The sequence below is a fragment of the Cucumis melo genome, chromosome 12, assembly GCF_025177605.1.
Source record: "Cucumis melo cultivar AY chromosome 12, USDA_Cmelo_AY_1.0, whole genome shotgun sequence".
Classification (NCBI taxonomy): Eukaryota; Viridiplantae; Streptophyta; class Magnoliopsida; order Cucurbitales; family Cucurbitaceae; genus Cucumis; species Cucumis melo.
In genome coordinates this window covers 22,586,346-22,607,969 of record NC_066868.1, presented here as the reverse complement: position 1 = coordinate 22,607,969, position 21,624 = coordinate 22,586,346, and the positions used below count along the sequence as shown (strand labels likewise).

General features: G+C 30.7%; 2 protein-coding genes across 2 annotated transcripts; both read left to right on the top strand.

Annotated features, from left to right (window-relative positions):
- Positions 1 to 8,229: 8,229 nt before the first annotated feature.
- On the top strand, positions 8,230 to 11,466 carry LOC103487514 (60S ribosomal protein L18a). Its single transcript, XM_008445856.3, has 4 exons — positions 8,230 to 8,350; positions 8,621 to 8,736; positions 8,835 to 8,898; positions 10,980 to 11,466. The coding sequence occupies exons 1-4, from the start codon at positions 8,336 to 8,338 to the stop codon at positions 11,319 to 11,321; spliced, it is 537 nt and encodes a 178-aa protein (XP_008444078.1). The 5' UTR covers positions 8,230 to 8,335; the 3' UTR covers positions 11,322 to 11,466.
- A 4,393-nt stretch (positions 11,467 to 15,859) lies between these two features.
- On the top strand, positions 15,860 to 20,110 carry LOC103487525 (cytochrome b561 domain-containing protein At4g18260). Its single transcript, XM_008445861.3, has 4 exons — positions 15,860 to 16,557; positions 17,275 to 17,439; positions 18,079 to 18,227; positions 18,989 to 20,110. The coding sequence occupies exons 1-4, from the start codon at positions 16,420 to 16,422 to the stop codon at positions 19,335 to 19,337; spliced, it is 801 nt and encodes a 266-aa protein (XP_008444083.1). The 5' UTR covers positions 15,860 to 16,419; the 3' UTR covers positions 19,338 to 20,110.
- The last annotated feature ends 1,514 nt before the right edge of the window (positions 20,111 to 21,624 follow it).

The following is a 21,624-nucleotide window of genomic DNA, read 5'->3' as shown; positions in this document are numbered from 1 at the left end:
TGGTCTACTATACGAGATGTATGCATGAATATTTCTCCATGCTATATATACATAATTAGGAGAGAAAATCTTAAGGAGTTCAATCAATTAAGATACGTGAGAGGCGGATGGATTGTTAATTAGTAAATTTACTTATATCAACACTTTTTAATATTACCCTTTATCTTGCATGAGTTTTACGATTCTTTGTTAATTACCATATAAAATTACTGATTGGTAATCCAAATACTTGAAAATGATGAGTACTGTTATATACTATAAGATAAATTATACAATAACATTATATACTTTAACAAATTTAATCATATCAACACACTTTAACACGATTAAGGAAATTGGTAAATTACCAAACAAATTTCTTGAATTACTATTACTGAAGGTTTGAAATTTGAATATTTTGAGACATGTTGATCAATTCATATATGGAAGCATATTATTTATCTAACATTCATTTACTTCGAGGGGAGGGATAGTCGAACTTGTAATGAATGAAATATGTGCTTTAAAAGGGAATTAATTTTGTTTGTACCTCTCTTTTTCATGAAAAATTTGAATCAAAACAATATTTACGATTGTATCGGTTTAAACTTTAAATTAATAATTATATATTAAAATTGATCAACCATTAAGATATGAACCCCTTTCATCCATCCAATGACCACACATAAATTTGGATATATATATATATATATATATCTTTGGATATTGACATGTGACACCATCTCACTCCACATTGCACAAATTTAATTGGTCATTCTTTCAAGGTCTTGTCCCGAAAAGGTAAATGGCATTGCCAACTTTGGGTAGCGAATAGGCTGCTGAAAGCTGCCTTCTTTAAATTTAATAATGTAAGCATTTTTGTATATATATCTACGTTTTCAAACCCTACAATTTTATGATTTTTCCAATTTTGATAAATATGGATTTCCATCCGACTAATGAATGGTGAAATTTTGAAAAATGATTCTTTCATATTGGTATACAACATGTCCTAGAAAATAGAAAGATAATAGTAAAATCATAGAGAGAGAAATAATGAAAACACATAGGAATTGGTGTAATAACAATTAGTTCCATGATACAACACCTACGTTTGGAAGACAATGTGCTCGAGAAATTAAAGCATTCTACTTAGCTTATATGTATATTTTCAAAACTACAGTGGCAATCGTAGAGCTAACTTAATGAACACCTAGGCTCCCCCTAGATGCGAGACTTACTCTCTTTAGTACTTAAGCTCCTCCTAAATATGTCATTAATGTTTGATGACTTAAGGCTCCCTCTAAATATGTGAGATTTCCTCTCACTTGAAGTTATCTTTTATGTGCACTTTTGAACTCCCTTCACATATATGTGAAACTTAGGCTCCACTTAAGTTGATGAGAACTCCCTTCTCAACGGAGTCAACTTTATAGTCCCCCTAAAGCAGAGAAGTGTGATTGAATTCAATGTAGTCTTCACCCCAAACTACTAAAAAAAACAACAACTGCATACACAGACGGACGAAAGCTTCAAATTGAATACAAACTTCACTCTTGCGAATAATGATCGAACAATTCAAAACATATACGCGGGGCAACCCTGCAATGAAAGTAGAACAAGCTTAAAAAATACATCAGAGCAAGAAAACCAAACCACTGAAGGAATCAACATAACTCTCTAAAAAAAGAAAATGTCCCACAAATCGAATCACATAATAATGTAAAGTAGGAAAGAAAATATTCTACAGGTACCACAACTTCCAGAATAACTACTGAGATAAGTAGGGGTTAAAACATATTTTGAGACAATCATGAAAACAATACTACAGTAGCCAATTTCGAAGGCACTGCCATAATGAAACTTGTTTAATTATGAATGATTTTAGATCAAAAGATAAATCTAAAAATTAAAGGAAGAGAAAATTGGACTGAGGTAGGAGTATTGGGCCAAGAGAAGAGAGTTGGACCTTTTGAGCCAACCATCCCTCATTTAACCTCTACCTTCGCTGCAAGAAAAAGGTACTCTCCATGCCCATGATCGTCAGGATAAATAGATGAAAACACATCTAGAGTCCTCTTCCGACGATGCCATAATTGAAAAATCCTCATCGGGAGAGATGAACTCCTAATATGGATTGCCACACCATTGGGAGTTTCAACTAATTACTCTCAATTTCGTATGACAATATCGGAGAATAACTACTCTCGACGACTTCAGATGCCATGGAGAGTTAGTTTGAACTTTTAATGGGGTGGCAAGCAACATCAGGAGTTCGTCATCCGAAGTCTAGCTTCATTGGCTCATTAATCTTTCAATGAGGCGTTTAACCGTCAGAAGATTTTTTCTTTCTTTTTTTTTCAAAATATTCATTATTAAGTTAATTATTTTTAAATTTGATCTTTATAACCTAAAATTTATAGAAACCAAATCAATGATAACTAAGTAAAGAATTTTTTTTTCTTCACATACATTAAGTACATTAAAAAAGCAACCGAAATTGTCATTTTAATATAGTTGTTACATATAAGAGAGACATAAAGAATAATTAATATTTACATATATAGAATATAGGAGAAGTGTGTTTTCATGTAACTTGTGACTCCAAAAGGCACCTCGAAGGCATCAAATTTACCACGATTCTAAGACGACGTGAAGCAGCTAACATCCTAAAAGGGTTAAATTTTAAAATAAAACAAAAATGAGTCGACAATAATCTTTTTTATAGTGTGATGGGATACTAAAATAAAGTAAACAATTTTTAAATAAAAATCATAAAAATGTGATTTACGAAAACTAGACTTGAGTTCGGGAGTTAATTTACATATGAGAAAGGTGTTAGCACCCCATGACATATGTTTAGAAAATGGTGGTTAAATTTTAAATCTTGAATTGAAAATATTATTTAATTTCTTTTAAAAATAATATTTTATTTTACTCTTCGTTACTTCAATATTTGAAGCAATGATATCATAACATAAGTCGAGAGCATTTCATCAATTATTAGACTATTTTGAAGAAAATGTTCTCACCTTAAGAAAATGAGAATTAGTACAATTCCAATTTCTCAAAATACGTCGTAGGAATAAATTAACTTCTAATAAAGAGATTTTTTTATATAAAAAAACATAAATTAAAATTATTTTTTCTTGGGATCAAATCTCGGACTTCCAAAGATGGGATTCATCATCTCAAGATGTGATCCCTCACCTCAAATTTTCTAGACTCTATTGTGGGATTTTGTTTAAGAAAAATGATAAGTTACTAGAAAAAATTGACTAGGAAATCTTATGAAATCATGGATTAAATTTTGAACGTGAAAAACATAAAAAATTATAACAATAAAGAATTTTTTTCAAAATATTTTAGAAAGAGATTTGTGAAAGATTTTAAAATTTAGAGAAATTTAAATACTGAGGATTTTAAAACATAGAAAATTTTTAATTGGAAAGATTTATAAATTTAAATATTTAAATGTAAAATCGAAATAAAACTTAATAGGAAAATTAGATAAGTAAAATAAAAGTAAAGAAGCAACCTAACAAATTAAGCAAACATAAAATAACAAATTGAGATTTTAATAAAATATATTGAAGATCGATTTCGAATTCCCAAAGAGTCGATTTTCTCACCTCAAAAATTCTAGAAATTCGGACTCTAAATTTTCTAGATTTCGTCGTCTGAAATTTTATAAAAATAATATGCTAGATAAAAAAATTACAAAAGATATACTTAACTTTCAAATGCCTTATAAGAAATTTAACATGTAAATAAATATTAAATAGAACATCAATATAATAATTAATGCAAAAGATTATATAAACAACCAACCTCATTTAATTAAGAAAGCATAATGGTAGATTAATGAACATAAAAAATACAATAATATTTTAGAGAAAAATTATTCAAGATCGATCTCTGACTTCTCCAAAGAGTCGACTCCTCACTTCAAGAATTATAGAAAATTGGACTTATAAATTTTCTATATTTCGTCGTCGGATATTTTTTAAAAGAAAATTAATTAAAAAAAAATTAAACAACTATTAGCAAAAAATTTAAATGGACCATGAAGCAAACACAAAGATTTAAATAAGCATATATCGAAGGATAAAAATATAAATTAAACATTACTCTATAAGTAAAATAAAATAGAAAACAAAATCACTAGAAACAGAAAAGTAGAAAGTAAGAACAAACAATGAGTTAAAAAAAGATAAACAAGATATAAAACAGTTGACATAAACAAATAAATTTATTATAAGAGAAAGGAAAATGAAGAAATAAGATAATAAAGAAATAATTATAAGAGAAGAAAAAAAGGAGAAATAAGAACAAGAACGACAAACAAATATGGAGAAAAAAATATATTAAATAACATATAAAAATAAGAAAGTACTACAGATGCAATAATAAAAAAAGAGTTAAATAAAGAATGTTAATTATAAAAAATATTAAAGAAATAAATAAAGAATAAAGGTTAAGGATAAATTAACAAAATAAAAATAATAATAAATAGATAAACAATAAGATGTGAAACAATATGTATAAATAAATAAAAGAGAGACTTGTTGACAATAAAAAAATGAATGTAAAAGTAGGGACAGTAGAGAAACAAGAACGATGACTAAAAATAAAAATAGGACTAAAGTTCTATCATACACTTCTAACTAAGTTAGAGTTTTTCTTGTGTGTTCGTTTTTTGGTATTATAGAGTTTTTTGGAGAAAGATGAAGATTTAGAGGTTTGATAGAAGAGAAAACAAAATGAATGTTTTTTTTTTAAAGAAGAGAAGAAGGCTAAAAGAAGTAGTGACGATGGAGGTTAGATATTTGATGAAGAATAGAGGATGTGAAGGTTGTAAAAATCTCTAGGGTTTTTTTGTGTATTTTTCTTTGTGTTGTGTCCTCGCCCACAAAAGAATACGAAAGAAATTATTTATAGCAAAAAATAACTTCTTCAAATGGCTAAAAAAATTTCAAATCGCTAGTTTTTTTTAATTTGAAATAATGTCATCTTTGGCCTACACCTTAAAATGATACGGAGCCTTTGACAACCAAAACTAATTTAAAAGTTGCCACATTTTGTATTTTTCTACCCACCTTATTACTCTAATTAATTGGTTTAGTTACTTTAACCAAACTACCCAAAACTTTAAATATAGTTAAATAACATTTTTTCAAAGAAAAAACGATTAATAACACAAAATTAAAAAAAGATAAAATTAAGGTAAAAATTAATCTAACAATTAAATTAATTGTAAGTAAGGTACTTTGGGGTTTAGAGTTTTAATACGAACGAACATGTACTGCAAGCCAATACTCCACAAACGCACAAAAGACAACAAATTTAGACCGAGTAACAATTCACTTCACTGAGTCCTACAAACAATCCTAAGACATCAAACAAGCTCAGATAATTAACATCTCACACTCACCCCCTTCACAAATACCAATAAAAAAGAAAAACAAAAAAACTCACAAACTTGCACTTAGTAACATTTGAAGCCACTTAAATGAATCTTACAACCAATTCTAAGACACTAAACAAGCCCAAATCATTAATAGTTCACACCTACCTTCCATAAGCACAAAAGCAACAAACTTACACTTTTAGTAATTACAATTCAATGCGGTTAACTTACACATTGTTGGTGTCAAAAACTTGATTTAAATGCAAGTGTATGTATCGAGTGTAATATAACAATGCGACGACCTAAAAGATTGAGTATCGTTCTTTGGAGATCAAATGTTTGGATTATGTTTAACTATATATCCTCGAATTAGATTGAATTTTATTTAAAGATTTGAATCTAGATGAGGTGATTTTTGAAAATAAAGAAAACATAGGTAAAGTAAAAGGTTGAAATTTAAGTTTAAAAGTGTTGATTTCTTTAATTATTTCATGTCATCCAAAGAAGATTTTTGTATGGAATATTGTGTCAATTACTTGTTTAAGTCTAAAAACTATTTTTCGGATTATTATCTTTCAATAACAATTTTTTTTCATACGACATAATTTAGTACTGGTTTCTTGAAATCAAATTCCTTTAATTGATTTAAGATAGAAAAGGATATACATTATTGAATTTATTAGTCAGTACTTACCATTTCTCTTTTAAGTCTTTCTTAGTTGACAATATGTACACATTCTCAAGATGATCTCATGTATTCAAATCTGATATTGTTTCATATATACACACCAACTTTCTCTGCATGGTTGTTCCTCTAATAATATCATAATAAGTAGAAGTATGCTTTGATACCATTTATAACATCTCAATTGTTAAATCCTCTCATGACAAGACAAGTTAGTTTAAGATTCAAGTTTTGACGAAGTTCGAATAGTGTCATGAAGGTTTACAAATTTGTTTTTCCCTTGGGCTTATAATGGTCAAAGAATGGGAACAACCCATGATAAATTGGATATGCTACTTTAGCCCACAACTCCTAGGCTTGTCACTTCCTCTAGCTATGTTGGTCTTTGATTTGATGAACTTGCTGCTTTTGGATGCAAAATTTTGCACATTCTTTATTTTTCTCTTAAGAAAATTTATATACGAGGACATTCTTCATTTTTTTTTTAACTAGTGAAAACAATATATCTATTTCTTTTTTTAAATTGTAATATTACATTTGACTTTGTACAGATATTTTAGAACAATATGATAGAAGTTCTTATCGAAATTTAGACTTGAAATGAGTGTGACCGTAACTTTGAGCCATGTTAGATGTTAGAGGTCCCAAATTTAGTCTTTTATGTTGTATTTTGTTGGATAAATAAATAAATAATTATTTAGTTAGAAACATTTTTGGTGTCTAGTTTTTTTCTTTGTCTAACTTTTATTTTTCTTCTCGAATTTCAAAATCTTGTATTTTTAGTAGGTAAAAATTAGTTCGATTTTAATATACTCCGTTACGATTTTATTTTAGATTTAATTTTGTTTTTATATTTAGTCTCTAGGTTCAAAATATACTAATAGCCTCAATTTTTTACTTTGAATTAGGGTTGATAGTTGGTTAAGTTTTGTAGGATTTGGACTCAACCAAGAACCAAACCAAACCAATTAGTTTTACAAAGAAGGGATCCAAACCAACGCCCAATAAGAAACAAAATGGATTTGTTTTATTTGGATCGGACGTTTATTGTCGGTTTGGTTATCAATTTTTGGTATTTTCTTTTTTCTTTCAAATTTTTATTTTTGTTTCCACTTTATTTTGAATTGGTCATTTTTACTACTTTCAAATTTGGGTCCCTTTCTTTTCTATAATTTGAAATTTGATATTTGATATTTATACTTCTTTTAAATAAGAAAAATAATGTTACATAATAAACCATCTTTATTTAACAACAATTACTGATGCATCATAATAACTAAAATACTAAAATTACCCAATAAAGAGTTTATTTTTAGGATAATTTTTATAAATGTAACAAAACACTAAACTATTTACGATCCGGGTAACAACTCATGAAGTTAGCTATTTTTTAAATATTTCAGATTTGCCTTTTCGTTTTTCTTTTCTTTTTTTTCGCTGCGATTTCTTTCCATGTCTTTTTTTTTTTTTTATTTCCATTTTTTACATCATTTAAATTTGGATAACCAGATCTAAACGACCATGTACAAAAAATAACAAAATGTAAAAGATTGTGTATAAAGAATTTTTTTTTCTTTTTTTATATCGTTTAAATTTGAGTAACCAAGTCTAAACGGTCGTATACAAAAAATAGCAAAAATTAAAAGATCGTGTGTATAAAGAATCTTGAAAAAAATCATTTAGATTGGAATAGCCAAACATAAACGATAGTGTAAAAAAAAGTAAACGATCGTGTAAGAAAGATAAATCATCGTGAGACAAATCTTGTGTACTAAAAAATTTTACCAAATTTAAAATTAAAGGATCGTGTAACAAAATTAAACGATAGAATTGAAAAAATAAATTGTAGCCGAATCTAAACTACTAAATCTAAACGATCGTGTACCCAAGTTGTTGACGACGTGGTTGATGGAATATTTTTTGTATTTTTTATGGTGAGTCTGTGAGTTTTTTTCGTTTTCAAAATTGATTGTAAATATTTTAGCGTTTTTGTTATATTTTTGAAAAATCCTTATTTTTGGATGTATATATATTAGTGTTAGGGTTTATTCATTAATTTTTTTAAAAAATTTGAAGTGAATTTTAAAATTAATTTTAATTTATACAATTAAGAAAAAAAAAAATGATATGAATTAAAGATATTTGCCCCGGAATCCCTAGGTATATAAACAAAGCAAAACCCTAAGCCCGCGCCTCAGTAATCAGTTGGGAAGTGAGAGATCGTTCACAGAGACTTCAACAAGCTTCTCTTTTCCTCCAAGATGGTGTCTTTTAGGGTGAGATTGATAATTTGTTCTTAGATTTCTTATTTTTGTCTAATGATTGATGCAAGAATGAACATTTTCAACTTTCATCATAGAATTGCTAGGATTTTGAGCAATGAATATGTGATTCTCTGGTTGGTGTATTTGATATTTCTTGTCTTTCGAGCAATTTGAGATGTTTTTTTACCACATTTTTTGTTGCCTAGTTCCTTCAGAACCAAAATCCGGGGGATTGGAGGTGTGTTGAATTGACGTCTTTGGTTTTTTGGGTTTGTTTTGCAGTTTCACCAATATCAGGTTGTGGGAAGGGCTCTTCCATCTGAATCAGATGAACACCCTAAGATTTACAGAATGAAGCTCTGGGCTACAAATGAGGTCCGAGCTAAGTCCAAGTTCTGGTGAGTTTCCCATTGGAAATGCTAAATGCGTTTGAGTTTAGTATAGCTTTTGGGTCGAGTTTTTAGATTTTCAAAACTTATCTTATTGTTCCCATCAGGTACTTTTTGAGGAAGTTGAAGAAGGTTAAGAAGAGCAATGGACAAGTTCTTGCTATTAATGAGGTATGCAAGCGTGGGATAATGAATTTTACTCTTATTTTTTGTATGAAGCTTATGATCTTTCAATTTTATTCCATGAACTATTAGCTTTTTGAAAATGTAATCTCTCTCCATTATCTGAATGGAAAGGGTTACTGGTTAAGAGGGAAACGAATCCCAGATATTGTGTTTGTCCATTTAGCTCATTTAAAGGTTGTCAATTGTGTTGTTATATTTTAAATGTAGAGATAGCTAAGATTAATGAATGTGCTTTTATCCAAGTGCTCATGCTTTTCTGATGATTATCGAGAATCTGAGATATTTCACTTTGGAAGCATACCCACTTTGCTGGTGGTGATATTGTTAGATGGAGTACTATTTATCCTCTTGTGTAAATCACTTATATTAAAGCGCATGTTGAACCATGTATATGGGGGTGAAATTGGGGATTAAACATCTTTAGTTAGCAGCTACATTTTGGAAATGAGGTCTTAATGAAGCTGAGAAAAGAAAGTGGGGTTATTAAATGTTTGTTCAATTACTCTTTTACCTGAAAATGCGATGTAGCCATTGGGTTTGGCAATAATGATGGGAAAACTGTTGTTCGTTTGAAGAAAATGAATGAGGAGTGAGAATTGATGAAGTTGGAAGGCTTGATTAAAGAGGCTGGGGGAGGGGGGGGGGGAGGAAAGAAATGATAGTGAAGTTCTTTGTAGATTTGAGTCTACATGTTGGCAGGAAGAGGGTCTTGACAATCTTTTGTGGAGCTATCAGTTTGTTTCAGGGTGTTTGGGATTGTTGTGGTGTGTAATGGGGACTGTTGCTATGTGGTGAAGGAGATTCTAATGAACTCTCTCTTTTGCAATAAAAGATGAGTCTTGTGGCAGATTTGTTATTTAGCTATATTGTGAGGGTGTTACTTGAGAATGGTTGGAGAGGTCTAGTGTGAGAGGTTTAGTGAATCTTTATGGGCGTTTGTTAATCAATCTTTTTGTACTCATCAGTTTGGTGTAATTCTTTTGGATTGGAGTCTAGTGGGCTGATATGGCAAAATACATCCCATTGAAAGTTTTGCAAGACTTAAAGCTGGGTGTGGTACGAATATTCGTTTCTGGAAAGATTTGGATTGAGCACTCCTCCTTGAAGGATGCTTCCCAAGCATTTACTTTATTTCCTACAAAGATAAGAAGCCTTAATTGAATAATTACTAATTGCTGTTATGATGATAACCTGACTTGGATTTTGGGATCAAGGGGAGGCCTTTCTGATAAAGAATTATAACGTTGGATTGATCTATGGAAAATCTCAGCTCGGTGCAGATTAGTGAGACTGTTGATCATATTTGGTGGTCTCTTGAAAGCTCTGGTTTATGCGTTTGTGAGTTAGCCTTCTTGAGTCTTCCTTGACGAGTTTAATTTAGGGGTATAAATAAAGCTATTAGAAAAGTGTTCATGTGGTCTGTGACTTATAGAAGTTTGTATATTGATGATAGACTCCGAAGGAAGCTTAGAAGGTGGCCTCTCTCTATGAAGAAGCAGAAGATATAGATCACCTCTTCCTCCATTGTAATTTTTCTTATAATGTGTGGAATTTCCTAGCCAACAGCTTCGATTTATCTCTTTGTTTCCTCAAAAAAATTGATGACAGGCTGTTGGAAAGCTGAGGTGATGGCTGAATGTGCCTTTAGAGCTATCTTGTTGTGTACATTTGGAAGGAAAGAAACACTAGATCTTTTGAAGAGAAGTCCTCCCCTTCCTCTAGTCCTTTTTACCTTTTGTACCTTGTACATGTCTTGGTGGATATCTTAACACAACACAAGAAATTCTTTTGTAACTAGAGCGTTTTGCTGACTATTAGTGATTGGAAAGCTCCCTTTGTTTAGCTTTGGTGGGGGCCCCTGTACCCCACCTTAAGACAAGTTAAGAGTATTGCCTTTAAAAACTTTTTAAAACATCAATTTGCTCGTTTGATTGGTTAATTTGGGTTTATCTCTCATCCTGTAGTATACTTTGCAGCATAATGCCTCGTGTGCATCTGTACTCAGTCGAATTCCTTTTGGTTTGACTTTGTTCTGAATATAAATTGTCAATCTTATTTCTCTGCAGATCTTTGAGAAGAATCCTACCAAAGTCAAGAACTATGGCATCTGGCTGCGCTACCAAAGCCGAACTGGGTATCATAACATGTACAAGGAATATCGTGACACCACTCTCAATGGTGCTGTGGAACAAATGTACACCGAGATGGCTTCTAGGCACAGGGTAAGATCTCCATGCATTCAAATCATCAAGACTGCTACCGTTCCTGCTAAGCTGTGCAAGAGGGAAAGCACCAAACAGTTCCATGATTCCAAGATCAAATTCCCTCTGGTGTTCAAGAAGGTTAGACCCCCAACCAGGAAGCTTAGGACCACATACAAGGCCTCAAAACCAAATCTATTCATGTAACCTCTTCCTTCTCTATCCCCTCAGCAAAGAAAATGGATTAGAGTTTTGGTTTAAAACTTGAAATTTTTGGTAGATTTTAATCTGTCACTTCCTTTTGTTACCAATGAATGTTCTAATTTTAAATTGAGGACTTCAAATTTTGTTTTGGGTTTTTCTTTTTCCTGCTCATTCTTGGAATTGTTTTGACTTTACATGAATTATTCTTAATTGGGCTTATTTCAAATATATGAACTACTTGATTCATGAGGAGGCAAACCTTCCCATTTTTGTTCTTAAAATTTGTGAAGTTTTCAATAATTGCTGATGTAACAAAGGTTATCATGTTGTCTTTATGTCGATTGGTATTGAAACAGTGACTGTCCTCTGTTATTAATCAATGATTAGTACTGTTGATTAACTTTGAACATTATGTGGAACTTAAAAAGATTGACATTTTGTTGTCAAGTTTTTTAAAACCTTACATCATTAATTGATAATACATAGATATGTCAAAATTTGGGAGGTGAGCAACACTTGTTGTTTCACTTGGTAGTCATTTTGTTTTGTTTTGTTTTTTTTTATTCGTCTATTTTATCTATTTTGCTTGGCCTTCTAAACTAGGGATAAAACGGAGATGATGAAGTTTGTTTATAAGTTTTATTTTTGAAAATAAAATATTTACCAAATCAAATTTTGTTCCTTGGTTTTGAAAATTATATTAATTTTATTTAAATTATTGATTTGGGAAACGAAATTAAATAAATGGGCACTTGAGAAATAAAGAAAGAAAAAAACTAGTCTAAAGTTCAATTTAGAAACAAAAAACCAAAAAGAAAAAGAACCATAATATTTCAAACGTTGTGGACGATCCAATACTTTCAGTTGAAGAACTGTTCATACCAAAATCAATCATTGGATTTATAAGTTAGAAATGTGATGAAGGTTATGACATTAAAATAACAAAATAATAATAATTATTATCTGGCATCAATTTTTATGTTTTAAATTACTAGATTTCTTTTATAAAAAAAAACATGTTACAATATGATCAACTATCTCTGTTTTAACCATAATGACATGTTTGGTTGTCCTAATGTTTCATACCAATGAAGTTTCCTTCCCCAAGAAGGATCTCGTCGGTCATCACACTACTCATTCACATCCTCCATTTTATACCAATTAAATATTAACAACTAACAATAATAATAATTAGGATTTATCTTTATGCTCTGTTTTTATGAACTTTCTAAATGTATAGTTACAACAAAGAGTTTTTTCTTTTTTTTTTTATTTGTATGGATCATCCATTCTCAAATACTTCACGTGTGAAATCTAAGCTTAGGTTTATATCTTAGCACACTAATGCATGTTATAGCATATCATATTTAAGATGATCAACTCTATCGTAGCCTTAATTTGACGGTCATCACTATTGTGACAAAGAATTTGACAACAAACTGTGAGAAAAATTGGAAGAACGTTCACTATAAACTTATGCATTTTATAAGATATCACATTATGGATGACCATGTATAGATAGCTCTAGATCATCTTTATAAGGATCTTCATTAACAAATTGTGAGAAAAATTGATGTAAGCAAAATGTTAGATTTCATACGATTTGTGAGAATTGAGTTATTAATCATAGAGGATCGTATAAATGGGTCATCCATACAAAAACAAAGTTAGAAAGACATTTCTAACAAATCATATATATAATTATTAATAAGTTGATCGTAGGTTTGTGTTTACTTATTACTAATTTTGCTGACTAGCATTAAGTCGAAGCTTTGAAAATCTCGTTCTAAACCATTCAAAGAACATCTGAACTTCCTAAACTTTTTCTAAATTGTATTATATACTAAGTAACAAATGAATGATATAAATTATAATGATGATAATGACTGCCTACCAAAACGTTGTCTATCCTTTATTCACCTTTGAAAATTGTTATTGAATGGAAATGCTTTGGCAATGATGGCTAATACTTTCATATGTTTGTAGCCATTCCTTTTTGTTTTATAAAAGTTTCAAGTTGTTTGAGCTAAATCTTTAGTGCCCTCCCAATCTGGTTTGAAGGTTGCTTTCTAGAAATTATATTGCACACAACTTTACTAGAAAATCAATCTAATCATTTTCATGTAATAACCATACTTTCTTTTTTATTCAATCTTTTAGGCCATTTATCAAATTTTTCCATTCTGAAAGTTTGGTGGAAAAAAAATGAGAAAGAAGTCTAAATGAATCATTTGAGAGTAAATATAGATAGTTGGATTCAAAAGCTATTAATTTGATCTCTCCTAAAATTATTTGTTTTTTTTTTTGCTTGAATGAAGCTTATAAAGATTATTTCTATCAATCATTAGCTTCTTTGTTTAGATTTCTGCTCTTTAAGAAAAATAAAGTTTTGAAAATTAGAAAAAAAAAAAGAAGAAAAAGAAATAGTTAAACTCTAAACTTACATGATCGTATCAATTTCAGCTCTCCACTATGTTTTATTTGGATACACTTGTATGAAAGCTGAGAGTTTAAATTGATTAATTTATGTAAGTTCAGGGTTTAAATTGATACACTATAATCCGCCTAGTGTTAAAAAGGGAGACATGGTCTCAATATTTAACAAAAAGGTCACGAGTTCAATCTACGAGGGCCACTTACCTAAAAATAAATTTCCTACGAGTTTCCTTAACACTCAAATGTTGTAGGGTTAGGCGGATTGTCCCGTGAGATTAGTGAAGGTACGCGTAAACTGGCTCGGACACTCACAAATAATTTAGGGTCTAAGTTGATACAACTTTATAGATTAAGATGTATATTGATATTTGCCTAAGTAATTATTATTTTCCTTTTTTACCTTTTTTTTTTTGTTGACATATTAATTTTGACTTTTTTTGTAGTGGTGAGGTTTGGTAATGTTACTTTTGAAATGTCCTCTCCACATATTATGCAATCATCATGTTTACGAAGAAAGCTAAGTGCAAGTGGTGATCAAAAGCAATTTTATTTCATTTATAAAAATTCCCATGTGAAAACGTTGGTTCATTCTCTACATTCCAATATATTGCAATTGCATGATGTGGTAACTTTACCAAAATATATATAATTTAGAGATGATTTTTTTTAAAAAAAATGGAACTCGTTCAAAAAGTAACTTTATTTAAATATTAAATATAATTTATATTAGTTTTAGTATAATATAGAGAGCTTAAAGAACCTACAAAGGAAGACCTCTAGACGATTGAATGTGAAATCGTTCGAATTCTGAACTGACGAGTGTTGTAATAGAATTGTTGGGAGAAACCATGGACCTGCTATAATTATAGTGCAATTGTCCATTAATAATCAACATAACGGTTCTAAGAGTGACAATTATGAGTTCGAACATCAGTTACGAATGACTATTCTAAATAAACGAAATATGTCATCGGTTAAAGGTATGCTTGAATACCCTACAACTTTCTCTACTATCTAGTTGCTCAAAAACACAATACTTTCTTAATCTTCCCATAAAATAAATTTTACGATTGATCTATTTCTCTACGAGAACAAAATCTAAACAAAACCAATTTAAAAGTTTAGAAATTGAAATGAGAGTTAAACATTTCCTATTATTTGTTAGTACAAGAATGCCTATGTTGGGTACAAAACATAGTGCACTTTCAATTGGTCATGGAAGCATTGTCATGCATTCACTATAACAACAATATTAAGAAAATGTCACTCTCAGCATACACACAAATATCTCTAATGGAATTCCACAAAATATGGTGATTTGAATATTGTAAAATTCTCAAATATTCTTATTCTAAAAGAGAAAAAAAAGAAAAAGGGTTGAGTTTGGTGAATCTGTGGGTGTCAATAGAGGTCTAGAAGGAGCTCAATCAAAGGAACTCAATGGGCCCAAAATCCAAACTTTCAAAATCATATTTTTTCTTTAAAAAATTGTCTTAGTGGAGATGATAATGTTGGGCTTTATACATTAATTTTATAATTGAAATTGGTGAATGTTTTGTCATCATGGAGAGTTTAGCTTCAAAGAGTCACTAAAAACTAGGTTACTAAGAATAAATTGGTTTCCCTTTCTAATTGTCTTTGTTGTTCTATATAACAAGATTTGTTTTCATATTTGAAAAAGGAGTCAAATTACTATTTTACCCTCTCAAAATTTTGAAACATTTATAAAAAAAAATCTTAGAGTTTTAAATTTTGTGTCTAAAAAATATCTAAAGTTTAATAAGTATCTATTAAGTATGAAAACTTTTGGCTGTTTCTAAGAATCTATAATCCTTCGATTTGGACGTAATTACTTCACACGATACTTAAGATTCAAATCACTTAACCAACATGTTTATTTAAATATATTTTAATCATTCAACATATTAGAATTATAATTGGGTGTTATTTCACTCCAATCACACACACAAAAGATTATATATACATACATGTAAAAGAATTGTACAACTGCTTTTCACATGATTGAACTAAAAACAAGGAGAAAGAATTGTACAAATTTATGTTATTCTCGCCAAAATGTGTGTATCTCAATGATAATAGACATAGCATTTGGTCAAAGATGTGGGAGGTTTGATCTCCCTTCCCCACAATTGTCGTACTATATTAGTTTGCTGACATTGACAAAATTTCTGCATTCTTCCCTACAAAACGAAAGCTTAATTTCCCACACTTTCCAATCATTATTATCCAATTCAATACTAACAAAATCATCTAATTTTCTAATCCTTTGTTCCCTTTAATCATATTTCTCTCTACCCCACTTCCAAACATGGCCTTTTGGGCGGCAAGAACCAAAGGGAAGATGGCTCGCTCATGTCATCCCTTCATCATTTCCCATTCACCTTTCTTCTTAAACCCTTTACAATGGCGAAAGATTTCTCCATATATTATCAATGTGATTCCAAGCTCACTAGTTTTCAAGCCATTCCACTTCAAATTTTCTTTCCCACTTTTAATCCACATTTTCGCTGCTCAAATTCCTCACACCCCTTGTCTTTACAAATCCCATTTTAGGGGAGATTGAGAAAAAGGGTTTTCTGAAAAGTGTTTGTGTTTGATTTTTCATTTGGGTTTTTGTTTTTTATGTGTAATTAGTTATTGAAGAATGAGAAACTTTTATGAGATGGAGCTCATTGCTATGAGCGTTTGTAATGCTTTTCTTCTGCCATTAGTTCAAGGCTCAGCTCATGAAGAGTTGCAGAAAGCTAGGAGTCAGAGAAGCATAGAAGACAGCCATGAAAAGGTAAAGTTTAAGCTATTTTTCTTGTTTAAAATATTGATATGAGATTAAATTTATTTAGCCCACTTTATTTTCTGTTGAATTTTTATGTAAGATTAAATTTACAGTAACCTTTTCACCGGACTGTTTGAGTTTATGGGTGATTTAACATGATGTTAGGTTAGGGAAATTCTCTGTTTGACTCCTGTAAAGTCATTTTTTCTCTTATTAGCCACTTGTTGGTTCTTGTGCAAATTTTGGAGGGCCCCTAGTGAAAGAGAGTGTTGTAGTGTTGATATAAGTTTAAATTTATTCTACCCTACTATTTTTCTTGTTGAATTTTTATATAAGATTAAATTTACGGTAACCTTTTCACCTCAGTGTTTGAGTTTGGTGGTGATTTAACATATTAGGCTTGGAGATCGATCCCCTGTTTGGTTCTTTTGCTATTTTAGAGTCCACCAGTGAAAGAGAGTTCGTAGTGTTGATATATGATTAAATTTATTGTAGCCAACTATTTTCCTTCTTAAATTGTTGATATAAGATCAAATTTAAAGTAACTTTTCACATGATTTTTATAGTTTGATCCTAGTCATTCTTTTCTCTAATTAATCACTTGTTGATTTTGTGTAAATTTGGATCCCACATGCAAATGAGAATGTTAAAATATTTATATAAAATTAAGTTCGCTGTAATCTGCGGATGATTTTGGAAGTTAGGCTTATGTTTATAGTTTTGCAGTTAAGCCATCAAAAGAGATTTGATATTCAACTCCATGGATTGCTCCTCTGGATTTCAATGGGGTTCCTAATGCCCGTTGGAATACTTACAATTAGAATGTCTGGTAGGATGGCTCGTGGGTCGACTCTGTTGAAGGTCTTCTTCTACCTCCATGTTGTTTTGCAGGTAAAGCAACTCCCTTCTTCATTCTTCATTCTTCTACTAATTTTTTTAAATATCTTGTAACTCAGAGGAAGATGATGTTTTCTTTCAAGATCATAAAAAGCTTAAAAGGCGACCATTTTTTGTTTTAAATTTGATAAGAACATAATCATGCCCGGCATGTTGTACCATCATGATTTCTTTGTTTTTATTCTGGATTTTTCTTTAGTTTCCCTGATTACAATTTAGTGGCAGAGAAGTTAAAGAATTCATACTTGAATAGCAAGAAAAAGATTATAATTAGTAGTAGTACTCCTCATGATCCTTCTCAGTGTCTCCAATGAGCACAAACTATCTCTCTCTTTCTAAGAGTAAATTATGAATGTTAGTCTTGCAAGCTATTATCTCTAGCTTGCCAACATCCTTAATTAGTATTGATTGGCTAGTTAACTATATTGTAAAACAAATAGTTTCTTTAAAGCATAAGGATTGATGATATTTGCATGACCATTAAAGTAAAAGGATACAAAAGGGATTTGCAGTTATCCTCTTGACTTTGTTCTTTTGGACTACTTTATGGGCCTAATTTTGTTTGGCTCCTTTCTTTTCTTTTTTTTTGTATGCACTTTTTTTGAAGTATATTGACTTAATTTCATTTAACAGACACTATCCCTCCTCTTGGCCACAGCTGGAGCTGTCATGTCCATCAGAAATTTTGAGAACTTATTTAATAATGGCCATCAAAGGATAGGTTTAGCTCTTTACATAGCCATTTGGGCACAGGCAGTGATAGGCATTTTCAGGCCTCAAAGGTAAATTTCCTCTGCTTTTCCATTTTACCCTTTTTCATTTTCAGAACCTTTCTTGACTTGTGAAACTTTGTAGGACCAAAACATGATTGCTCCACTAAATGACCCCATTAAAATATGCAAAATAAGAGTTTTTCTTAACTTCTATCGGTAATCAAAAGCACTTTTAAATTTTACTTTGGCACCTAATTACATAGCCAAAAATGTTTTGACTAAAAATACCAAAAATGCTTCGACTTTTTTTTTAAAAAAATACATAACATACTCTAAGAAATTGCCCTTAGTATTAGCTTATTCATCCGCCTTTTAGAGAGACTTAGAGAGAGACATTTTTTGTGGTTTTCTGGGGTGTGTGTTGTGTTGTGGATATTTGGAAGAAGAGGAACAATAAAGTGTTCAGAGGTAGGTATGGAGACCCCTATGAGGTTTGGTCTTTAGTGAGATGTTATGTCACTTTGGGCTTCAATATCGGAAAAAAATTGTAACTGTTCTTTTGGTTACATCTTACTTAGTTGGAATCCCTTCCTTTAGGGAGGGGTATTTTGGTGGAATTGTTTTTTGTATGCCTCTTTCCTTTTTTTCTCGTTGATTCTATTTTAAAAAAACAGTTATTCAAAAAATACTTACAAAATGAGACTGCTCAAAATCAGTATCCTCAAAATTCATTCCAAACTCAGTCTCTGAACCTTCTGTGGAAATGTTTACTTTTAATAACTGAGTTGAACTTTTCTAAGAAACCGTCACCACTCACTTCACTTGTGCAGGGGAAAGAAAGAAAGAAATGCATGGTTTCTTATGCATTGGATTCTTGGAACAATAATTTCTATAGTGGGAATCATCAATATCTATACTGGCTTAAATGCCTACCATAAGAAAACTTCAAGAAGCATTGGATTATGGACTGTACTCTTCACTGCAGAGATCTCTTTCATTGGTTTCTTTTATTTGTTTCAAGATAAATGGGAGTTTTTGCAGAAGCAAGGGGTTGTTTTAGGGGAATCTGAAGCAGTTTCTCATTCTGATGAACAAGTAGAAACTCAAAGGCAAAACTCCAAGGAATTGTTGCCTAATCCTTGTACCAAACAAAATGCACTCCGAAACTTGTTTGATTAAAATGGGGTTTTTTTTTCCTCCCCCATTTTTCTTACAAGCTTAGCTACTCTGTTTACACGTTCTATCTGACTGAAATTTCTACTCTATTTTTGATGCATGCACTTTGTGCAAGTGAACTGTGATCCTCGGGGCAGCATAAGCTGATGAGTGCATGCATCAAAAAGAGTATCTTCCATTTGCTCGAATTTACATCAATTATATTTGTTATAAATCCAAAATTAAATTCCTAGTGGTTGAAGTTTTTGCCCCAAGAGATTTTATTTTGATTGATGGTGGAGTGTTAAAGAGTATATATGTAAAACCTTATTAGTTTAAAGCGTGTGGATTTGGTAGTTGTTTAACATTGCATTAGGTGAGAAAATCTTGTTATGAATTGTAATCTTTTTTTAATTATATGTGATGATGTGCTTTTGAGTATCCTCCCTTCTGAGTGGAAATGGCAGTCATTTAGAGGATGGGGTTACCCAGTTTACAACTTCAACTAGGGTTTTGGAAGTGAAGGGGCTTGGGAATTCAGTTTTGAACTTTAAAGATGTGCCAGAGAAGGCTACTTTTCTTCCAAAGAAGAATCTTTTAACTGCACCCATGTATTGGAGGTTTAGATATTCACCCTCCTACTTATAAAAGGAAATGTTTTGCTTTGCAAATGTTGCAATAATTTAAACGCACAAGGTTTGGCCTTCCATTTGTATTATAATATTGCTCTATCATGCATTCATACTCTTGTAGGACGACTATAATCTACGATGTTCATTGAAGATTCAAATTTTAAACGTCGTTGAATTAGATTGAAATTACAATTGTTTTTCTTTAACTAATTCATATCTATATTTAAAAGTTTATTGGAGATATTTGCAGGATATAATTAATGGTAGAATGGTAATTAACTAGTTAGAGGTGATTTGTTTATAAAGAGGCATTTAGGAATCTTTTGGAGATCCTTTTGGTAAGTATTCCTTGGTGGATTGATTGTGTGGAAGATATCTCTCAAAATACTATTGGTATTGCATTGTTTTTTTTTTTCGAGGTTTCATATATTTTCTATGTTTAAGATGTATAGTGATAAAACAAGGAAAGCGTGACAACATCAATTGAGGAGAACCTTAAGTTAACCTACCGATGATGCGACTAGTGGAGCAGTTAAGTAAAGACAGAATAAGCATATGACATTGTGAATTCAGTTCAATGACATAATATCTACGTCTGGGGGTTCTTGATCCAAAGCTAGAGCTTTTATTATTTTGATTTAAAGACCATAGCAACAACCTTATGATCGCTAGTACAGAATTTACAGAGTCAGTTTTACACTCTACTTCAAGTGATACAATTAAGAATGAATAATTATCACTTAGAATAAATCAAATATTGATTAATGAAAAAACTCTCCCTTAATCAATGAAATCTTCATTCTTTGTATTAAGGTAAACTCGGTGAAGTTCTCCCTCTTAATCAATTATCTCTCAAATTTTTTATTAAGGTTTGATTCTTCATCAAGATGAAAATTCAATCTTCGCACTAATCTTTTGGATCAATGATACTTACTGAGGACACAGAACTTTGGCTAAGCATACTCACTTGCTCGAGTCTTCATTTCATTCTTGTTTTTTCAAAAGACTTACTGTAATGCTAGACTTCCTGTAGTGTACATACCAAAGAAGATGCACAAAATAGGATATATATATATAGTTTTTCCGCAAATTGTCCTGTTCCAAAAATATCGTGATCAATATAAAATCTTGCCAAATAAGACATTTCTTGTCAAAAATATTTTTGCAAGATAATAAATTTTTGTAAGAAAATCTTCAGGATCGGAAGCTTTTTTAATTTGACCAAATAAAATCTTCTGAACAAATAAACAAAAAAATTTCAAACATGGTCTCACCAAATATCCAACATATCTAACACGTACTTGTAATACATGATATTTTTTGTTGCTGAATCCATAGGTATTGGTAATAAGCATAAAGGAGCGTACTCCAAAAAGAAAAATGTCAACATCTTAACGTTTGGGTTGATCAACCTAGTTGGTGAATATAGCGATCAGAAATAACCAAGTTAGAGTTTGACTACAAATGTTAAAAGACCCTGAGCACGTATCAGATGTTATGTACTTCGATAGCTTAGTTGATATTTCTGCTTATGGGTTAAAGGATACAAAAGATTCTAATTGTTTTTATTTGTTGTTGGTTAGTTGTTTGTTTCTGTTGACTTGATTTTTCTATCCTCTCTTTCTACTGTATCTTTAGTTATGTTGACTTTAGCCGTTTTTATGTCAAATAAAAGGGGA

What these genes read in the sequence shown, in the direction of transcription:
- LOC103487525 (XM_008445861.3), top strand. Translation starts at nt 16,420, where the DNA reads ATGAGAAACTTTTATGAGATGGAGCTCATTGCTATGAGCGTTTGTAAT. An exon ending in TAGAAGACAGCCATGAAAAG is followed by an intron (nt 16,558 to 17,274) that starts GTAAAGTTTAAG and finishes ATAGTTTTGCAG; the next exon opens with TTAAGCCATCAAAAGAGATT. An exon ending in GGCATTTTCAGGCCTCAAAG is followed by an intron (nt 18,228 to 18,988) that starts GTAAATTTCCTC and finishes TCACTTGTGCAG; the next exon opens with GGGAAAGAAAGAAAGAAATG.
- LOC103487514 (XM_008445856.3), top strand. An exon ending in CGAGCTAAGTCCAAGTTCTG is followed by an intron (nt 8,737 to 8,834) that starts GTGAGTTTCCCA and finishes TGTTCCCATCAG; the next exon opens with GTACTTTTTGAGGAAGTTGA. An exon ending in AAGTTCTTGCTATTAATGAG is followed by an intron (nt 8,899 to 10,979) that starts GTATGCAAGCGT and finishes ATTTCTCTGCAG; the next exon opens with ATCTTTGAGAAGAATCCTAC.